The 18851-nt window shown below is 44.2% G+C and overlaps 1 protein-coding gene and 1 long non-coding RNA gene across 2 annotated transcripts in view; one reads left to right on the forward strand and one right to left on the reverse strand.

Moving 5' to 3' along the window:
* Window positions 1-507: 507 nt before the first annotated feature.
* Window positions 508-18851, forward strand: part of LOC141998623 (uncharacterized) — a 34468-nt gene continuing 16124 nt past the window's right edge. Inside the window, exon 1 of the long non-coding RNA XR_012641870.1 lies at window positions 508-539. This is a non-coding gene — a long non-coding RNA (uncharacterized LOC141998623). The remainder of the gene's footprint in view (window positions 540-18851) is intronic.
* On the reverse strand, window positions 6459-18195 carry CD7 (CD7 molecule). The gene is made up of 4 exons (XM_074971767.1): window positions 18123-18195; window positions 10332-10670; window positions 7676-7785; window positions 6459-6575 (listed from the first exon to the last, which is right to left on the reverse strand). The coding sequence occupies exons 1-4, from the start codon at window positions 18193-18195 to the stop codon at window positions 6459-6461; spliced, it is 639 nt and encodes a 212-aa protein (XP_074827868.1).

The raw sequence follows: 18851 nt of genomic DNA on the forward strand, positions 1-18851 counted from the left end.
GACACCTGCCCAGGCAGGTGCCGGGGCACCCCGCTCCACACAGCACAGGAACTGCAGGGACAGGGTTTCCAGGTTACATTTAGGGAGAATTGTTTAAATTCAGCTGGTAACAACTTGGCTTAATTTGTCCATTCCTTAAATGGAAAAGCTTTGAAACCTTGTAGTGAATCAACACAGCATGTAGGTTTCCTGCTTCCACCCACGTCACAGGGGGGATGCTCTAGCCAGGTTAGATCAATAGATAAAGACAGGAGAGGCCAGTGATGCACTGCCAGAGGTTTGCTAGAATCCTCCTCTCATTTCAAAGAGAGGTTTGGGGGGAGGGAGGCCTGCTGGAGCCAGCTCCTCTCTGCACACAGTTGTTATCCAGCACAAAGATGCCTTATTCGTTTTTATTATTACAGGGTCCAAAACCATGCTAGAAGCTTAAGGAACAGAAGAACGGCCATACTGGGTCACACCAAAGGTCCATCTACCCTAGTATCCTGTCTTCTGACAGTGGTCAATGCAAGGTGCCTCAGAGGAAATGAACAGAACAGGTAATCATCAAGTGATCCATCCCCTGTCGCCCATTCCCAGCTTCTGGCAAACAGAGGGGAGGGACACCATCCATGCCCATCCTTGCTAATAGCCATCGATGGACCTATCCTCCATGAATTTACCTAGTTCTTTTTTTAACCCTGTTATAGTCTTGGCCTTCACAACATCCTCTGGCAAGGAGTTCCACAGGTTGACTGTGTTGTGTGAAAAAAATACTTCCTTTTGTTTGTTTTAAAACTGCTGCCTATTAATTTCATTGGGTGACCTCTAGGTCTCGTGTTATGAGAAGGAGTAAACAACACTTCCTTATTTACTTTCTCCACATCAGTCACGATTTTATGGATCTCTATCATATCTCCCCTTAGTCATCTTTTTTCCAAGCTGAAAAGTCCCAGTTTAACTCATCTCTCCTCATATGGCAGCCGTTCCATACCCCTAATCGTTTTTGTTGCCCTTTTCTGAACATTTTCCAATTCCAATATATCTTTTTTGAGAATGGGTGACCATATCTGCACACAGTATTCAAGATGTGGGCATACCATGGATTTACATAGCGGCGATAGGATATTTTCTGTCTTATTATCTTTCCCTTTCTTAATGATTCCCAACACTCTGTTCGCCTTTTTGACTGTCGCTGCACATTGCGTGGATGTTTTCAGAGAACTATCCACAATGACTCCAAGATCTCTTTCTTGAATGGTAACGGCTAATTTAGACCCCATCATTTTATATGTATAGTTTGGATTATATTTTCCAATATGCATTACTTTGCATTTATCAACATTGAATTTCATCTGCCATTTTGTTGCCCAGTCACCCAGTTTTGTGCGATCCTTTTGTAGCTCTTCGCAGTCTGCGTAGGACTTAACTATCTTGAGTTGTTTTGTAAGAGCCATTTGCTGTGGGACCGTAAGGAAGTCTGCGGCCAAGCACAGGGACTTGAACCTAGGTCTCTCAAGTCCTAAGCGATTGCCCTGCCCGTCGGCCCATGCTTCTGCACTACACAACACTCCATTGTGCTACACCATCATGTTTCTGAGGAACAAACTATAAACACTGCCAGCGTGTGGCCCAGACGACAAGCCTGTTTGCTGTGTGCTGCTGCCTCCCTCTTTGGCTCTAGTGGTGAGAGAGCAGTCTTGTTCCAATGGGAACACCCAGCAATTGATTCCCCAACCCTGCACTCCTCCCCTTTCCGGCCCAAACACTCCTGAGACACTGGGTTTGCCCTGCGCTGAGGCAGGAAGGGGAACGTTTCTGTGGAATTCTCCTCGTCATGTGATTGGCAGCACATCACCGTTCACCTCAGATGAAGGCCTGTCTGGCCTCAGGGTCAGATGAACTTGTTCCCACATGTCACATTTATGTGGGGGGTCCAGGGCTCAAGAGCCCCACCAATGTCCACAGGAACATGCTGCCTTTATGCAGAGCAGTTTCCGCTTGAGAGGTCATGAAGCCAAGTCCCCCGGGACTCTTCATGGATCCTCCTCAGACATCAGATGCCCCCTATCTATCTGGGTAGGCCCAGGCCATCACTGTATTGTACATACTAACAGAAGTGTCACTTCTGGGAATCACAGCAGACAGACCGGGGAGGCTTTGAGACTGGTGTAAAAAAACAGCTGGTCCCCACTGGTTATGGCATATTCTCCTCTCCCAATGGTAAAGTACAAGCATTTCTTCAGCCTTGGTGTGTGGTTCATTAGCTCCTTCCTTTACCTCACCCAGGCATATTTTGAAGAGCTGGCTCACTGAGGTCATAGCTCCCCTGCGGTCTTGGTTTTACTTCTCACTTCTGTAAATCGGAAGGGCTGCTGTGCGTCAGGTGCCCCTGTGCAGAGCCCAAGGGCTGGTCTGAGGCCTGTCAGACATTAGAGGAATGGTTCTTGTAAGAGGCTTTCTGCACAAAGCCCCAGCCAGTGCACTGAGTAAGGACAGTGCACTTAAATCCAGCAAAATACAATGAAAAGCGTTCTAAGCAACTGCCACTAACCAACAAACATATGGTTATTCAAAGGTCATGCAAAATTGTAGTTGTCTATTTTATTTCTTCCCATCTCCATCAACCTGATATTTGATGATTTTTGCTTAAGCAGGTAAAAGCTGCACTCAGAAGGTGAGCAGTTCCTCCCCTCAAATTTCTTCACCAATTTACTCTAAATTGAAAATCATGTACTGGACAATATTTTCCAATGCTACCTTAACAGTGGGAATTGAGTGTTAGAGGCAGTGTCTGCTATAGATTTTATTGTGCTTTGCAGGAAACTGTCAAACTAGCCTAAAAGTAAAACTAAATCAGTATCTATAATGTTAATTTGTAAAGGACATGAAAAGATATAGAAACTGAAAAAAATGTGGATACAAAAAGAAATGTGTAAAGCCCTCTTCATAAATGTGCATGTAGCATTTCATACACATTTAAAGTTTGACCAGTGGATTTGGTATTTTTCCAACAACTACACAGTAAAATATTAAATATTATGGACCCAGTTCTGTAGTTCCTACTCAGGGAAAACTTCCAGTGAATGCAACGGGAGCTCTGCCTGGGTAAGGATTACAGGATCTGAGCTGACAGTCACATAACACACATACAAATGAATATTGCAGATATGTGAGTACAGCATGCTGACTATAGCCATGCAATAATATACTGAATATTCAATAATCTACTCATGCAAAAGTGACAAAACAGTTGGGAATGTCTTTGATGAGACACCAATTCAATCAGCCACTCTGCTGTAGTTACAGCTTGTTGCCTAACCAAAAATTCTCTCTCAGTACCCTCTCTCCTCCCTAATGTCTCACAATGTGTTTTTCTGGCACCTTCTAGATGACAGGAAATATTGTGGTGGGTAAACAAGCCCCTGCTTATCTGTCATCTATTACAGGAAAAAACAAACAAAAACTTCTGTCTTCAATAGCTAATAGATTTCCTCACCCACACACTCTATTGCAGTGGTTCTCAAACTTTTGTACTGGTGACCCCTTTCACACAGCAAGCCTTTGAGTGTGACCCCCTCTTATAAACGAAGAACACTTTTAAATATATTTAAACACAATTATAAACACTGGAGGCGAAGCAGGGTTTGGGTTGGAGGCTGACAGCTCGTGACCCCACAGGAAATAATAACCTCACGACCCCCTGAGGGGTCCCAACCCTTAGTTTGGGAACCCCTGCTCTATTGTGGATTGCTCCATGGTTACAACATAGAGAGATACTAAGGCCAAGATTTGCAGAAGCAGCCCCTGATTGCGGGTGCCCAAGTTGGGACACTTCAGGTCCAGTTCTCAGAAGTGCTGAGCACCCACAGCGCTAACTGAGAAAGGAGACTGGTGCGCTCTGAACAAATTTGTAATGCAAAATAGAAATATACCACCAAGATAAAGAATACCTTGCCCCCTTTGCAGACCAAATACAAGACAGCTTCCCTCAATCAAATACAAAGCACAAAAAAAAACTTTAAAGACCATTTTCCTTCATTAACTTCCTTCCTAAACACCCTGAATTCAATAACAAATATCAGGCCCACTTCCCCTGTTTTATACTGTGCTGGGGCTGGGGGTAATTAATTAATTCCTCACAGCTGAGCCAACTCTGGATCTCCCTGCACTCAAGGCAGACAGCTGTGGTCTGTCCTCTAGCCAGAGAGAAAGAGGATTAAATCCTTCCCTGCTAACCAATGGACAGGTCTATATAAGCCATTACAGAGCTAATGTAGCTTTTTATTCACCCCACTGAGTTTTCAAACTCATGTTACCAAGAGAAAGGTAAATATCCTAGAGTGATTTTGGCCCAGGCTCATCCACTCCCTGGTCAGATGTCTAGCTATTGATTGTGGTCCAGGCTAGCTGACTTTTGAAAGTCATTGTACAGTGCAGCATCACTGAGGTGGGTTTACTGAGCTGTGTTGTGTAATAACCTACATTAAACAGACAAAGAACCAGAAAGAGGGACAGCAGCTTCTGTGATATCATGGACCTGAAAACCTCACCATTTCCTGAATTTAATGCAAGAATCCCAGCCATCTGGCTATTACCCTAAAGCAAGACCAGTCATATACACTGTAGGTCCAACTTCATCCCTGTGGGATAGTCATTGACTACAGGGGTGTTAGACAGGCTCTTTACATTTGTATTTTGCCATTTCACAAATGGGTTTTGAATGCTGTTCTGAGGAACTGCCTCTGCTTTAATACTTAGATTACACAAAACCCACTTACCCAGCTACCTGTGCTTTGTTGCAAATGCTGGAATCCATCTATTTATTTATCCATCTATGTTTTTATATAGATGTGCATCATCATGGTGTCTGAAGCCTACCTCATGGGCTCAGGCGTTACGGTGCGGAATATAGCAACACCCCATGTTTAGGTACCTAGAAAATCACAGAACAACTGCAATCCACACAGCCTGAGTTAGGTGCCTAAGCTCCCATGGGGAGAGAGAGGCACCTTAGAATGAGCTCTACAAAAGCCAGTATGCTAGGCAGGGAGCCACCTCAGCTAGCCAATAGGAGATGCTGACAAAAGGCAGGTGTGCTAACCCCTACCTCTCTCCCAGAGATAGGTGTCTATGTCCAGGCTGCTATTTCTGCTAGTGATCCATGAATAGGAACCAGCTGCCTGGAGTCAGGCAGCTTAGGTGCCTACGTTGTTTCTTGGGAGAATGAGTTGGGCACCTGCCTCAGCCCACGCAAAATAGCCACGGGAGGAGGCAGTGTCTACCACCTAACTTTAGAGCACTTAGCTGTGGCATGGGAGACCCAGGTTCAATTCCCCCCACCCTGCCTGAGGGAGAGAAAGGATTTGAAGAGGAGTCACCCAGCTCGCAGGAGAGTGCTCTAACCACTGAGCCATAGAAGAGGTCTGTTGTTGTGCTCCCTCGCTTTCTCCTGTTGAAGCTCTTACATGGTGGATAACTAGTTACAATCACTGGAGCAGGGGAACTGCGTGCTCTAAACACCCATCTGCAGAGCCATTTTCTCTCCCAAGTACTAAGTATTTATTCAAAATGGAACAGGTTTCATAGGAGAGAGTCCCGCATCAGCATATCCCATAACTCAGTAGTCCGAGCACTTGCGGGAGATCTCTGTTCAGATCCTTTCTTCCCTTCAAGCAAAGAGGGGGATTGAACCCAGGTTGCCCACATACTGGTAAAGTGAGCTAACCACTGGGCTGAATGTTATAAGCTAGGCACCAGCACCACCACTTTCCTCCAGCCAGATTTTCTATGGGACCCAATCCAGTAGGTAAGGCCTGAGCACGCCTATTGGATCAGGTCCCATAGGTAAGATAGGTGGAGGAGCACCTATCTTCCCTTAGTTCTTGGATTGCTCTGGGGCTTAGGTGGCCAGACACCAAGAGAGAGGCAGGTGCGCCCTTGCCCAGAGGAACTTAGGTGCCCAGGGAACTTTTACTGCCAAATCAGGCGCTGAGCACATTTAGGCACCTACAGGGTTAGGTGAAGCTGAGTGGAGGTTTTGGGGATCTCAGTGGCACCTAAACCGGGACTTAGAGGTGCCTAAGTCCCTTTGTGGATCTGGGCCTGAGTGCCTCCCCGTGCTCCCAACACAACTTCTCTCACATGCTTCATTGGGGGCTGTGAGCATCACTAATCGGCGGAGCAAGGGCAGGTGTTGCATCATACACCGCAGCATCTAATGCCACCTTCCCCAGCACACACTCAGACACTCAGGGATGCACTCATTTCTCTACATTTTCTGTAAGTAACCTCCCTGCCCCCCACCCCAAAGTGGTCTTCACAATTGAGTGAAATAAGCAGAAATATTGCACAGGACACAAGGCAGGTATTTTTTTCTTTTCACTAAAGGGAATGACTGTCAGACGTCAGCCTTTCTAGCTCAAGCACATGGAGAAGGAGCTGCTGATGTCCACACTGCCTCAGCTGGCAAGAGCTTGCTAATAATTGCTATAAGAGTTGCCTGTGGCCAGGGTGTTGACCCTAAGGGTGTAGGACATGTCTTCGTACACCGTATTTGCTTGCTTTTCCTTTCCTTCTTGGCAGTGTTTCTTGATCTGCAAAAAACAAAACAAAAACAAAACACTCAGGCAGCCATCCAGGTCTAGGGCTGGAGCAGAACCCCTGCCAGGAGCTGTTTTCATCTCAGTGTGCAGCGAGTTACAAGCAGAGATAACAAAACGGTCCTTCTCTTAGCCCAAAGGAATTACATAGAGCAACAAGCAGAAAGGGCTGGGTTAATCCCCAAAATTCTTACAGGCTCTTCCACCAGCAGCTCTTTAGGGGGCTGAAAGTGTCAATGGCTCCAACAGCTTTGGACAATTGTCTTGTAATTATTGCAAGAGGAGACACGGCTTCCTTAGGAGAGGCTTGCTGGCATCATTGCACTGTGGTGCCTGTTAAACTTGTTAGGAGGAGGCCCAAAGCAAGGCTTTCATTCAATCCTGTTCTACAGTTTGAAATGACTCTCCTAAATAAACATGCAGGGCATGGGAGGTGAGTGCGTGTGTCAGTCACAGCCCATTTCCAAAGAGGCTGTTCTGCACAAGCCCTCTGAGGCAACTTTATTGTCAGGGAACATGGCTGTGCTACCCTCTGACACTGAGCTTCTTCATGACCCTGTGGTGTCCCTGATCTCCCACAGAACACCGCAAGAAGGGGACGTCCCTCTCGTCCATCCCAACAGGGGGCTTGTTAAGATTCCATTCTTCAGTGAGAAGGGCAACTGCAGAATGGTGGGATTTCAATGCAGTTACCACATCAAGGTCCATAGGCAAAGCTGGGGGGGGAGGGGGCTGGCTCGTGCTTTCCTCCTCCTCTCTAAGAAATTATTATTATAATAGAACCTGAAAATGAGCCTGGGGCTGTACAGTCATGATAGAAGCCACAGTCCCTCCTTCAGCAATTTACAGTCTACATGTAGTCATGACACCAGGGGATGTCAACACACAAAGGGATGGGAGCAGTGGGGATGGAAGGACAAAGGGACAATAGGAGACACACATGGTTAGAGAGGTTTATCATATGTATGTCTTATGGCTCCACAATGTTTTATATGCACAGCACTTTAACAGGCATGGTTGTGCTTGGGGATGACTCCTATCTGCAGGGTCAGAAGTGCGGAAAACATTGGGGCTGTGGCCGAAGACATACTTACATCGATGTGAGACAGAATGAGGTATCCCAGCGCAGAAACCGAGATCAAAACCATGAAGGAAAGGACATAGGGCACCCAGGAAGCCACACAGCACTCTGCCTGCTCCATTTCTGTGGGTGATTTATCAGAGGAGAGGCAGAATTATGACTTCATGTGAGGAACATATTATGTCGCTCTGCAGGCCAGTAAACTGGAAGTCCACCAGTGTCACCATCATTCCTCATTACCACCAGTGCATTCCCAGTGTCACACCACACATCATGGGAACCCTTAAGTCGACTCCAACAACTGTTGGCTACCTGTTCTGGCTAACATCGCTCCCCCACCGATACACTGAACTGCTGTGACATTCCGCGAAGCTCAGCGAATCCAGGAAAACAGATGTCTTCCTATACACCAAGACTTTGACAATGCCTTGCCCCCACTGTGTTAAGTCCTGCAAGCCTTTCTGGGAACATTCGTTTAGTCTCATGCAATCAGGCTACGATCAGGAGGAGGCTTGGAAAGCAGACTGGGCTAAACAAGACTTAAAAAATAAGTACCCTGTGCCGAATTCCACGCAGAAAGTTTCTGGGTTTGGTGTTCCATGGTCAACTCTGACCCAAATCCGAACCAACCATGGTAGATGCGGGCATCGAATGCAAAAATGGAAAATCAAGAACCACCCATGGTGCGAGTGTGGTTCCCCACAACAGACCATCGAACATATCACTACCTATTGCCCAATTCAAAAATATGAAGGGGGCATTACTGCAATAAATTCTGCTACTCCTGATGTAGCCATTTGGCTCCATCAGCTTCAGGTGAAATTATAGTTGCTGCTCTACACCAGCCATACGAAAGAAGAAGACGACCAGTGGAGATGGCAGTATGGCTTTCGTTCCTGGAACACAAAGGATTTAGGTGCCAATCCCATTAGGATGGTTGCTACCATTGCGTGCAGTGCTGGAACACTTGGAGTAAGAAGAAGCTAAGCATCAAGGTTTACTGTTCTGGTATCATGGGGTATAGAACTGTGCCAGGAATGACATGTAACCACTACCCTACCACTTCTCCAAAGAATTATTGTGCAACGAGCGTACCACTGTCCAATGCCACAATTATTGAAAACAAACCACCATATAATAGCCATGACTTCATGTTTAATAACAGCTACAGCCACGTGTTCTTATGAAGCTTCAGGTGCATAGATTCGAAAAAAATGTCATCTTCACATGGCGGCCCAGTTATATATCTGACTCTAGTAAAGACATAGGGGACTAGATGAAATAGGGTACAACTGGCCCTTGCTTTATCTTCTCTTTAACCAAGGGCATTACGGACTCTATTGCGGCAGGGTACAGTACTCCCCATTTATTGAGTCCTCTCTGTTTAAAGTTACACCCTGCTTTGTAACTCTGCGACAACAATTGGGATCCCTGCCACGCTCCTGGCTCCAGTAAATCCCATGGGATAAGGCTGTTATAGCAGTGTGGTTACACAATCGTTGGGAAAGAAACTAGGTAGGAACTGCCCCTTTCTATTTAGCAACTCTGTTTTCTGTGGGCTAGACTGTGCAACCCCTACTTCTGGTGGTCTCTTACACAAGGAGACCCAATGAAGTCATAAGTCTCATTGCAAGCATGAGTGAGAGCTGCCCAATCTAGCCTCATGTATTTTTGAGTCATCTCTACATATTCTATAGACAAAACCAATTTTCTGTATTATGCTGCAGAGTCAATAGAGCAGGGAGAGAGTGACCTCGATTCTATTCTGCCTCAACATTTCAACAAAACTTTTGCCAAAAGGTTTGACTATAGAATCTTTATTACTGGGGCTGATGATGCAAGAGGTAGGTGGGGAAAAAACTAACCAAAATGGAGCTTTATCTTTGGATCCCATCCTGAATTTGCAGCATGATTACCTGCTGACTTGTAAATTGACCAAATCTGAGCAGGGGAAGTCACCTCTGACTTTAAAGAGAAAGAGAGGAAGGTGCAGAAGGATAGGGCAGCTATTTCAAGGCAATATGCAACAACTACTTTGTACTGTCTGGTACTTCAAAAATGGTTGTGGGAATTATCATCTTTTGTGGAACAGAGCAGGTACTTATGACTTCCCACCTAATTCTTCACCTCAACTGGGACACCCAGGATTTCCATTATCCTTAATGACATAGGTACCCAGATCACAGGTGAGAGTTGCCTACTCCCAAGTAACCTGGGAAGGAAATGGGGGTTACATTTAAAATTTTATGGCTGAACAGCAAATTTGGGAGGGAATAACTGTGGTGTCTGTGGCTATAAAACTACGAAGCCTTTGTTTTCTGTGTATTGCCTCTTTCCATGTCAAAGAAATCTGTTCAATGCAGAAAGAGCAACCATTTCACTTTCAGACTTGCTGCAGCCTGTTACAGATGAGACACACACTGGACTCTCGCATGGGGACTTTACTTTTGTTCTTTCTTGTTGTCTTCAGATCAAAATTTATGGTTGGTATATGGGAAAAAACATAACTGTAAGAAGACCCCGTCTTTCCATAAACCCATCCTTGGCTCTGCTAATATACTGAAACACATAACCATTCAGTTAATGTTCTACACTTCCTCAGCCCTTTCAACTGAAAATAAATACCCACTTGTCTTACACTTTAAAAAAAACAGAAAAATGTGCAATACCTTTCACCACCAATATGGTGCCATGGCTCAACACATTACGGGGCTCGAAATTTTCTAGCGTGCTCCCACTACAGACATATACAGCAGTGTCATTTTTCTGCAACCGGTGCAGCGTTATCCTCATTTCTGTCCCGAGTAAGGAGATCTCGATGCGGTCTTTGTAGTGAAAGTCTACGGTACTAGTATGACTATTATTTTTGATGTATAGCACTTCCATGGCATTTACAACTTCTCTTTTCAAATACATCCCTACTAGCATCCCCTTGTTAGTAACGGAGCAGATTATGTTGACCGACTCTCCTTCATTAACTATGAGAATAGCTGGCTCCTGTGTCACACCTGCATGCAGAGAGGAGGAAAGGAAAACATGTTATTACCATGTGGCTGACTGGGAACTGTTGGAGGCTAGAGGGAGGATGGCCTTGCACTAGCAAGTTCTTCCAATTACAAAACACCCCTCTGCTCCAGAGCCAGGTGTCTTTGCCATACTCTTTGTAACAGAGTGTGCTGGCCCTTCAAGGACAGACACCATCCACCACTGTTCACAGTTCCCAGAGCTATATCAAGGGAATTCTGGGACTTGTAGTTCAGGCACTATTAGAGTCGCAGGCCTGAGGGCAAGGCTTGATGGGAGATGAAGCAGGATATAAAAGGCCAAACCACTTCCTTAGTTTAAAAAGAGACCTGGCAGGGACAGGGAGTCTGCCCACTTGTAGACCTGAAGGGGAACAGCAGTGATTTTTAGGCCTCTCCAAGCAGGAGCCTGAGGAGGGGCAATAGTTGTCTGGAACCCGTACAGCCAGGGGTGGGACTTATGAACCTCCAACACAAGAGGAAGAGGGTTATCTGCACACCCAATTGATTGGGCTATGGGGCTTCCGAGGGAGGAAACTGTAGTCTGGGAAGGGTGAAGGATTATCTACAGGCCCTAGAGGAGAGCTGTGATATCCTGAGGAGGTGTGGGTGGATGGGGTCTCCTGTTGGGATATATTTTGTATGGTGATAAACCAAGGCCCAGGAGGGGAAGCTTTGAGTTAGAACTTGAGTCATGTTGTGAGCAATTACAACAGATCCCTCCCCTCAGAGAGGAAACTGAGGCAGGGCTGCACCTGGAGGATAGAAGGGTAAGGTGCACCCTTACACCCTATCTAAAAGGGAGAGGTGAACAAATAAGTCTCTTTTAATAGCCATTTTCCTTCCGCTGACCATCTTGGAAGCTTATCTCCATTGCCTTTGCTGGGTTCCTGAAGCCAGCTCAGACCTCTCACTCTGGGGTGAACCTGGTCATTTGGAATCAGAATCCAAATGTGTGAATGTGTATCCAGACGTTGGAGCCTGCCTACCCCTACAAATCTGCTCACTCTCCTCATAAGACTTCCCCCCTCTCCATCAGCAGGCCCAGGCTTCCATCCTTATTTTGGTTGTCTTCCAGGGGGAGACCCAGTGGCCTTCTGTCTCCCATCCAGTATCTTTGGAGGTTGCTCACTGGCCTGCTTCCCCTCCTGTTTTGTTGGGAGCTGCCACTGGGCAAGGTAAGGAGCCACGGATCTGACTTTATATAGGTCCAGAGGACCCACTATTCCATGCAATGGACTGAATTAGCAGCTGCAATGGAGGTGCCCAGGGCCTTGGTCCTTTGTTGGGGTGTAGATTTCACCTCCAGGTATGCCAACTAAATGCTTGGGTTTTATGTGCTCCCAGTGACTTTCACACCATAATAATAAAAGATACAAAAGTAATCCACAGGAACTGTGTACTGCAGGCTTCAGATCAGTAATGCAGATTATAAACAAACACTTGGGAACACAGACTGTGTGCTCCACTGCATTTGAACAGTACTGAGTACCCTGATGGCATTCAGCAAACAATAATCATCATATTATAGATTCCTAGATTTTGAAGGCCAGAAGGGAAAATTACAATATTCTAGTTCTGACATTCTGAATAACACAGACTATAGATTTGCATCCATTGATATATGCTTCAAGGCCATATCTTGTGACTGAGCGAGAGCATTTTTAAAATTTTTTTTTTTAAGATGCCCAGTCTGGCAATACACTGTAACATAACACTTTCTCCACCCACCCAAAAAACCCAAGTAAACAAACCAAAAAAATCCATGTGATTCCCCTGTTGTCCAGTTTTCTCCCAGGCTATGTTGTATAGAAGTGAGTTCAGGTCTCAAAGTAGCTACACTTCATGGGTTTCTTTCAGATCTGGTGCAAGCATGTACAAATCGGATCTAGTGACTGATGGCACCAGGCAAATATCTACCGACAGCAGGAACTTCTGAGACTTAATGATCCCAAACTACAATACCACACTACTGAATAAGGAATTTTCTCTCATTAATTTTTAAATTAAATATGATCAGGTTGGGACTAATATTCACAACTTAAATCCTCTGAAGTTGCCCAATCTTCTTATTTCAAGTATCTTTGCAGTGTATTGTCTAATAGCATATATGTGGTTACGATAGTCATGTAAATTCCTGCATGTCACAAACCATGGAATATATTTCAAACCATAGAATCATAGAACTGGAAGGGACCTCGAGAGGTCATCTAGTCCAGTCCCCTGCACCCAAGGCAGGACTAAGTATTATCTAGACCATCCCTCACAGGTGTTTGTCCAACCTGTTCTTAAAAATCCCCAATGATGGAAATTCCACAATCTCCCTAGGCAATTTATTCCAGTGCTTAACCATAGATTCATAGATATTTAGGTCAGAAGGGACCATTATGATCATCTAGTCTGACCTCCTGCACAACGCAGGCCACAGAATTTCACCCACCACTCCTGCAAAAAACCTCACACCTATATCTGTGCTATTGAAGTCCTCAAATCGTAGTTTAAAGACTTAAAGGAGCAGAGAATCCTCCAGCAAGTGACCCGTGCCCCATGCTACAGAGGAAGGTGAAAAACCTCCAGGGCCTCTTCCAATCTGCCCTGGAGGAAAATTCCTTCCCGACCCCAAATACGGCAATCAGCTAAACCCTGAGCATATGGGCAAGATTCATCAGCCAGATACTACAGAAAATTCTTTCCTGGATAACTTGGATCCCACCCCATCTAATATCCCATCACAGGCCATTGGCCTATTTACCATGAATATTTAATTACCAAAACCATGTTATCCCATCATACCATCTCCTCCATAAACTTATCGAGTTTAATCTTAAAGCCAGATAGATCTTTTGCCCCCACTGCTTCCCTTGGAAGGCTATTCCAAAACTTCACTCCTCTGATGGTTAGAAACCTTCGTCTAATTTCTAGTCTAAATTTCCTGGTGGCCAGTTTATATCCATTTGTTCTTGTGTCCACATTGGTACTGAGCTTAAATAATTCCTCTCCCTCTCCTGTATTTATCCCTCTGATATATTTATAGAGAGCAATCATATCTCCCCTCAACCTTCTTTTAGTTAGTCTAAACAAGCCAAGCTCCTTGAGTCTCCTTTCATAAGACAAGTTTTCCATTCCTCGGATCATCCTAGTAGCCCTTCTCTGTACCTGTTCCAGTTTGAATTCGTCCTTCTTAAACATGGGAGACCAGAACTGCACACAGTATTCCAGGTGAGGTCTCACCAGTGCCTTGTATAACGGTACTAAAACCTCCTTATCCCTACTGGAAATACCTCTCCTGATGCATCCCAAGACCTCATTAGCTTTTTTCACAGCCATATCACATTGGCAGCTCATAGTCATCCTATGATCAACCAATACTCCAAGGTCCTTTTCCTCCTCCGTTACTTCTAATTGATGCGTCCCTAGCTTATAACTAAAATTCTTGTTATTAATCCTTAAATGCATGACCTTACACTTCTCACTATTAAATTTCATCCTATTACTATTACTCCAGTTTACAAGGTCATCCAGATCCTCCTGTAGGATATCCCTGTCCTTCTCTAAATTGGCAATGCCTCCCAGCTTTGTATCATCCACAAACTTTATTAGCAGACTCCCACTTTTTGTGCCAAGGTCAGTAATAAAAAGATTAAATAAGATTGGTCCCAAAACCGATCCTTGAGGAACTCCACTGGTAACCTCCCTCCAGCCTGACAGTTCACCTTTCAGTAGGACCCGTTGTAGTCTCCCCTTTAACCAATTCCTTATCCACCTTTCAATTTTCCTATTGATCCCGGTCTTATCCAATTTAACTAATAATTCCCCATGTGGCACAGTATCAAACGCCTTACTAAAATCTAGGTAAATTGGATCCACTGCGTTTCCTTTGTCTAAAAAATCTGTTACTTTCTCAAAGAAGGAAATCAGGTTGGTTTGGCACGATCTACCTTTTGTAAAACCATGTTGTATTTTGTCCCATTTACCATTGATTTCAATGTCCTTAACTACCTTCTCCTTCAAAATTTTTTCCAAGACCTTGCATACTACAGATGTCAAACTAACAGGCCTATAATTACCCGGATCACTTTTTTTCCCTTTCTTAAAAATAGGAATTATGTTAGCAATTCTCCAATCATACGGTACAACCCCTGAGTTTACAGATTCATTAAAAATTCTTGCTAATGGGCTTGCAATTTCATGTGCCAATTCCTTTAATATTCTTGGATGAAGATTATCTGGGCCCCCCGATTTAGTCCCATTAAGCTGTTTGAGTTTCGCTTCTACCTCAAATATGGTAATGTCTACCTCCATATCCTCATTCCCATTTGTCAGGCTACCATTATCCCTAAGATCCTCTTTAGTCTTATTAAAGACTGAGGCAAAGTATTTGTTTAGATATTGGGCCATGTCTAGATTATCCTTGACCTCCACTCCATCCTCAGTGTTTAGCGGTCCCACTTCTTTCTTTGTTTTCTTCTTATTTATATGACTATAGAACCTTTTACTATTGGTTTTAATTCCCTTTGCAAGGTCCAACTCTACTTGACTTTTAGCCTGTCTCACTTTATCCCTACATGTTCTGACCTCAATAAGGTAGCTTTCCTTGCTGATCCCTCCCTTCTTCCACTCCCTGTATGCTTTCTACTTTTTCTTAATCACCTCTCTGAGATGCTTGCTCATCCAGCTTGGTCTACAACTCCTGCCTATGAATTTTTTCCCCTTTCTTGGGATGCAGGCTTCCGATAGCTTCTGCAGCTTTGATTTAAAATAATCCCAGGCCTCCTCTACCTTTAGATCTATAAATTCTTCAGTCCAATCCACTTCCCTAACTAATTTCCTTAATTTTTGAAAGTCAGCCCTTTTGAAATCAAAAACCCTAGCTGCAGATTTATTTTTGTTAATCCACTCTGACAGGAAGTTTTTCCTAACGCCCAACCTAAACCACCCTTGCTGCAATTTAAGCGCATTGCTACTTGTCCTATCCTCAGAGGTTTAGAAGAACAATTTTTCTTCTTCCTCCTTGTAACAACCTTTTATGTACTTGAAAACTGTTATCATGTCCCCTCTCAGTCTTCTCTTCTCCAGACTAAACAAACCCAGTTTTTTCAATCTTCCCTCATAGGTAATGTTTTCTAGACCTTTAATCATTTTTGTTGCTCTTCTCTGGACTTTCTCCAATTTGTTCACATCTTTCCTGAAATGTGGCGCCCAGAACTGGACACAGTACTCCAGTTGAGGCCTAATCAGCACAGAGTAGAGCAGAAGAATTACTTCTTGTGCCTTGCTTACAATACTCCTGCTAATACATCCCAGAATCATGTTTGCTTTTTTTGCAACAGCGTTACACTGTTGACTCATATTTACCTTGTCATCCACTATGACCCCCAGATCCCTTTCCGCAGTACTCCTTCCTAGGAGGTCATTTCCCATTTTGTATGTGTGCAACTGATTGTTCCTTCCTAAGTGGAGTACTTTGCATTTGTCTTTATTGAATTTCATCCTATTTACTTCAGACCATTTCTCCAGTTTGTCCAGATCATTTTGAATTTTAATCCTATCCTCCAAAGCACTTGCAACCCTTCCCAGCTTGGTATCGTCCACAAACTTTGCAAGTGTACTCTCTATGCCATTATCTAAATCACTGATGAAGATATTGAACAGAACCGGACCCAGAACCAATCCCTGCGGGACCCCACTCATTATGCCCTTCCAGCATGACTGTGAACCACTGATTACTACTCTCTGGGAATGGTTTTCCAACCAGTTTTACACCCACCTTATAGTAGCTCCATCTAGGTTGTATTTCCCTAATTTGTTTATGAGGCGGTCATGCGAGACAGTATCAAAAACCTTACTAAAGTCAAGATATACCACATCTACCGCTTCCCCCCATCCACAAGGCTTGTTACTTTGTCAAAGAAAGCTAGCAGGTTGGTTTGACATGATTTGTTCTTGACAAATCCATGCTGACTGTTATTTATCACCTCATTGTCTTCTAGGTGTTTGCAAATTGATTGCTTCATTATTTGCTCCATTATCTTTCTGGGTACAGAAGTTAATCTGACTTCTCTGTAATTCCCCAGGTTGTCCTTATTTCCCTTTTTATAGATGGGCACTATATTTGCCCTTTTCCAGTCTGCTGGAATGTCTCCCGTCTTCCATGACTTTTCAAAGATAATTGCTAATGGCTCAGATATCTCCTCAGTCAGCTTCTTGAGTATTCTAGGATGCATTTCATCATTAAGCAAAGTGGCCCAAATTCTAATCAGAACAACAGCAGTAGAAGTCTATATTCTGCACTTGTAGATGACACTCTTCAACCCATACCAATGGTTTCATTATTTCTATAATACAAAAATGTTTCAAAGGGCGAAAGTAGAGGGGGAACTACAAAGATAGAAGCAAAATAAGTGGCACTGACAAAATGTGTGTGCTACAAAGCTCTTATACTATAGCCACTTGATTGGACTGATTTGCAGAATTCATTGTTTGGCTCCAGTGTATGTGAGTGACTGAGTTACCCCAAACTCACAGTAAGAAATACTTTTTTTGCAGCCCCCCCCCACTATTACATATTCCCTCTTTATGCACAGACAGAGGTACTGTGGGGGAAGAAAAGCAACTGAACTTAAAGTAATAAATCATCTGTACAAAAATTATTTTCAGTGGTATGAGTCCTACTGTAACAAATGGTCTGAAGAGTTAAAAAGGTTCCAAGAAATCTCTGTTAAACATTGTTGGGGTTTTATTATTGTGGTTGCTGGCTGAAATATATCACCTGAAGCGTATTTTCTTTTGACTACAAAAGAATCACAAAACAATCCTACTGTAGTTGAAATTCCTGGGAAATACCAAATTCAATCTCAGAAAATTTCAGAAAACTTCTGAAACTTTTGTTTCCTTTTCAACCAACCCACCTCTCCCCAGTCAGCGGTTGATAAGAACTGTTAACACCCAGAGAGTACATTTGCAGGAAATAACAATGTTATAAATCCTTCTCCAAGCAAGTTTGGTAAAGAACTTCATGACCTTGCTTTCCATAACACAAAGGCCTTGCAAAATTGTATGTGCAAATACCGCAATTGCTGGCACCAACTAGGTGTGTGTGCAAACAAATAACAAGGTAGGCTAGGGTAGATGGAGTCAAGTGTTTCTCAGCACCTATATATACCCCGCGTGGTGGAGACCTGGTGCAATTTGGTGGATAATAAGTTTTCTGTAAGAGTGATGAAAAGGGTGTGGCTCTATCTACGCTCGTAGCTAAATCATCTTCAATACTAGTTGAAAGGAATCCTAGGGGACCCATTGTTACTCACCAGCCATTGTGAATAGCAGGTCACTTGCCCAGATTAGAAGGACCCCAAGCCAAATTTGGATTTAACAGACTGAGCCATTGGAGCTACAATATTCCAAAACAAAGTTAAAGCTTGAATCATTACTACATACCTTTCTGGGCTGGGGTACTCTGGAAAAGCAGGAAGAGCAGAAACGCAGCTGGAAGAGCCGGTGTCCAGGGCATTTTCACAAACCTTTGGAGCTAGATTTCTGTGCTACTGCATAAAATCCCACCCAACGTCAAGTGAAGAAAGGCAGAGCTTGATGAGCTGTTTCTCCTGTGACACTGAACCCGTGTCTGCTGGCTGTCAACCACATCAGTAACAAACAGAGAAGCACAAACACCACTGCATGAGCTAGTTTTGAAAAAGTGCTGATGCGGGGGAAAAAACCCCAAACCATCGGTGTTTGTAGGGCTCAGTTCACCTATGCACTGAGCTCTCTTGACTCCCACTGAAGTTAGCTAGAGCACAGGTCCCCCTGTACCACACAGGAGTGCTCAGAGCCTTGCAGGTTTGTGCCATTGGAGGGCCACGTTCCACCTTGCTGTAATAGGTGTGGCACCACTGACTTCAGTGGGTCTTGCACCCACTTGTACCAGGGCTGAATCCAGTTCAGTTTATTCCCACATCATCTAATGTACAAGGTCAGATGGTTCACTCCACCTTCATTCCCACTTCTGCATCCTTTTCAACATCTATTGCTGTTGTGACAAAGTCAGGCCAGACGGCTGCAGGAGAGTCTGGGAAAACAGGTATGTTAGCCCTAGAATGCTAAAGGCCCTTTTGCCTACAAGCTGGGAAGGGGCTACTTCAGGTCAATTAGGGACACCTGAGTCCA

The sequence above is a fragment of the Natator depressus genome, chromosome 14, assembly GCF_965152275.1.
Source record: "Natator depressus isolate rNatDep1 chromosome 14, rNatDep2.hap1, whole genome shotgun sequence".
Classification (NCBI taxonomy): Eukaryota; Metazoa; Chordata; order Testudines; family Cheloniidae; genus Natator; species Natator depressus.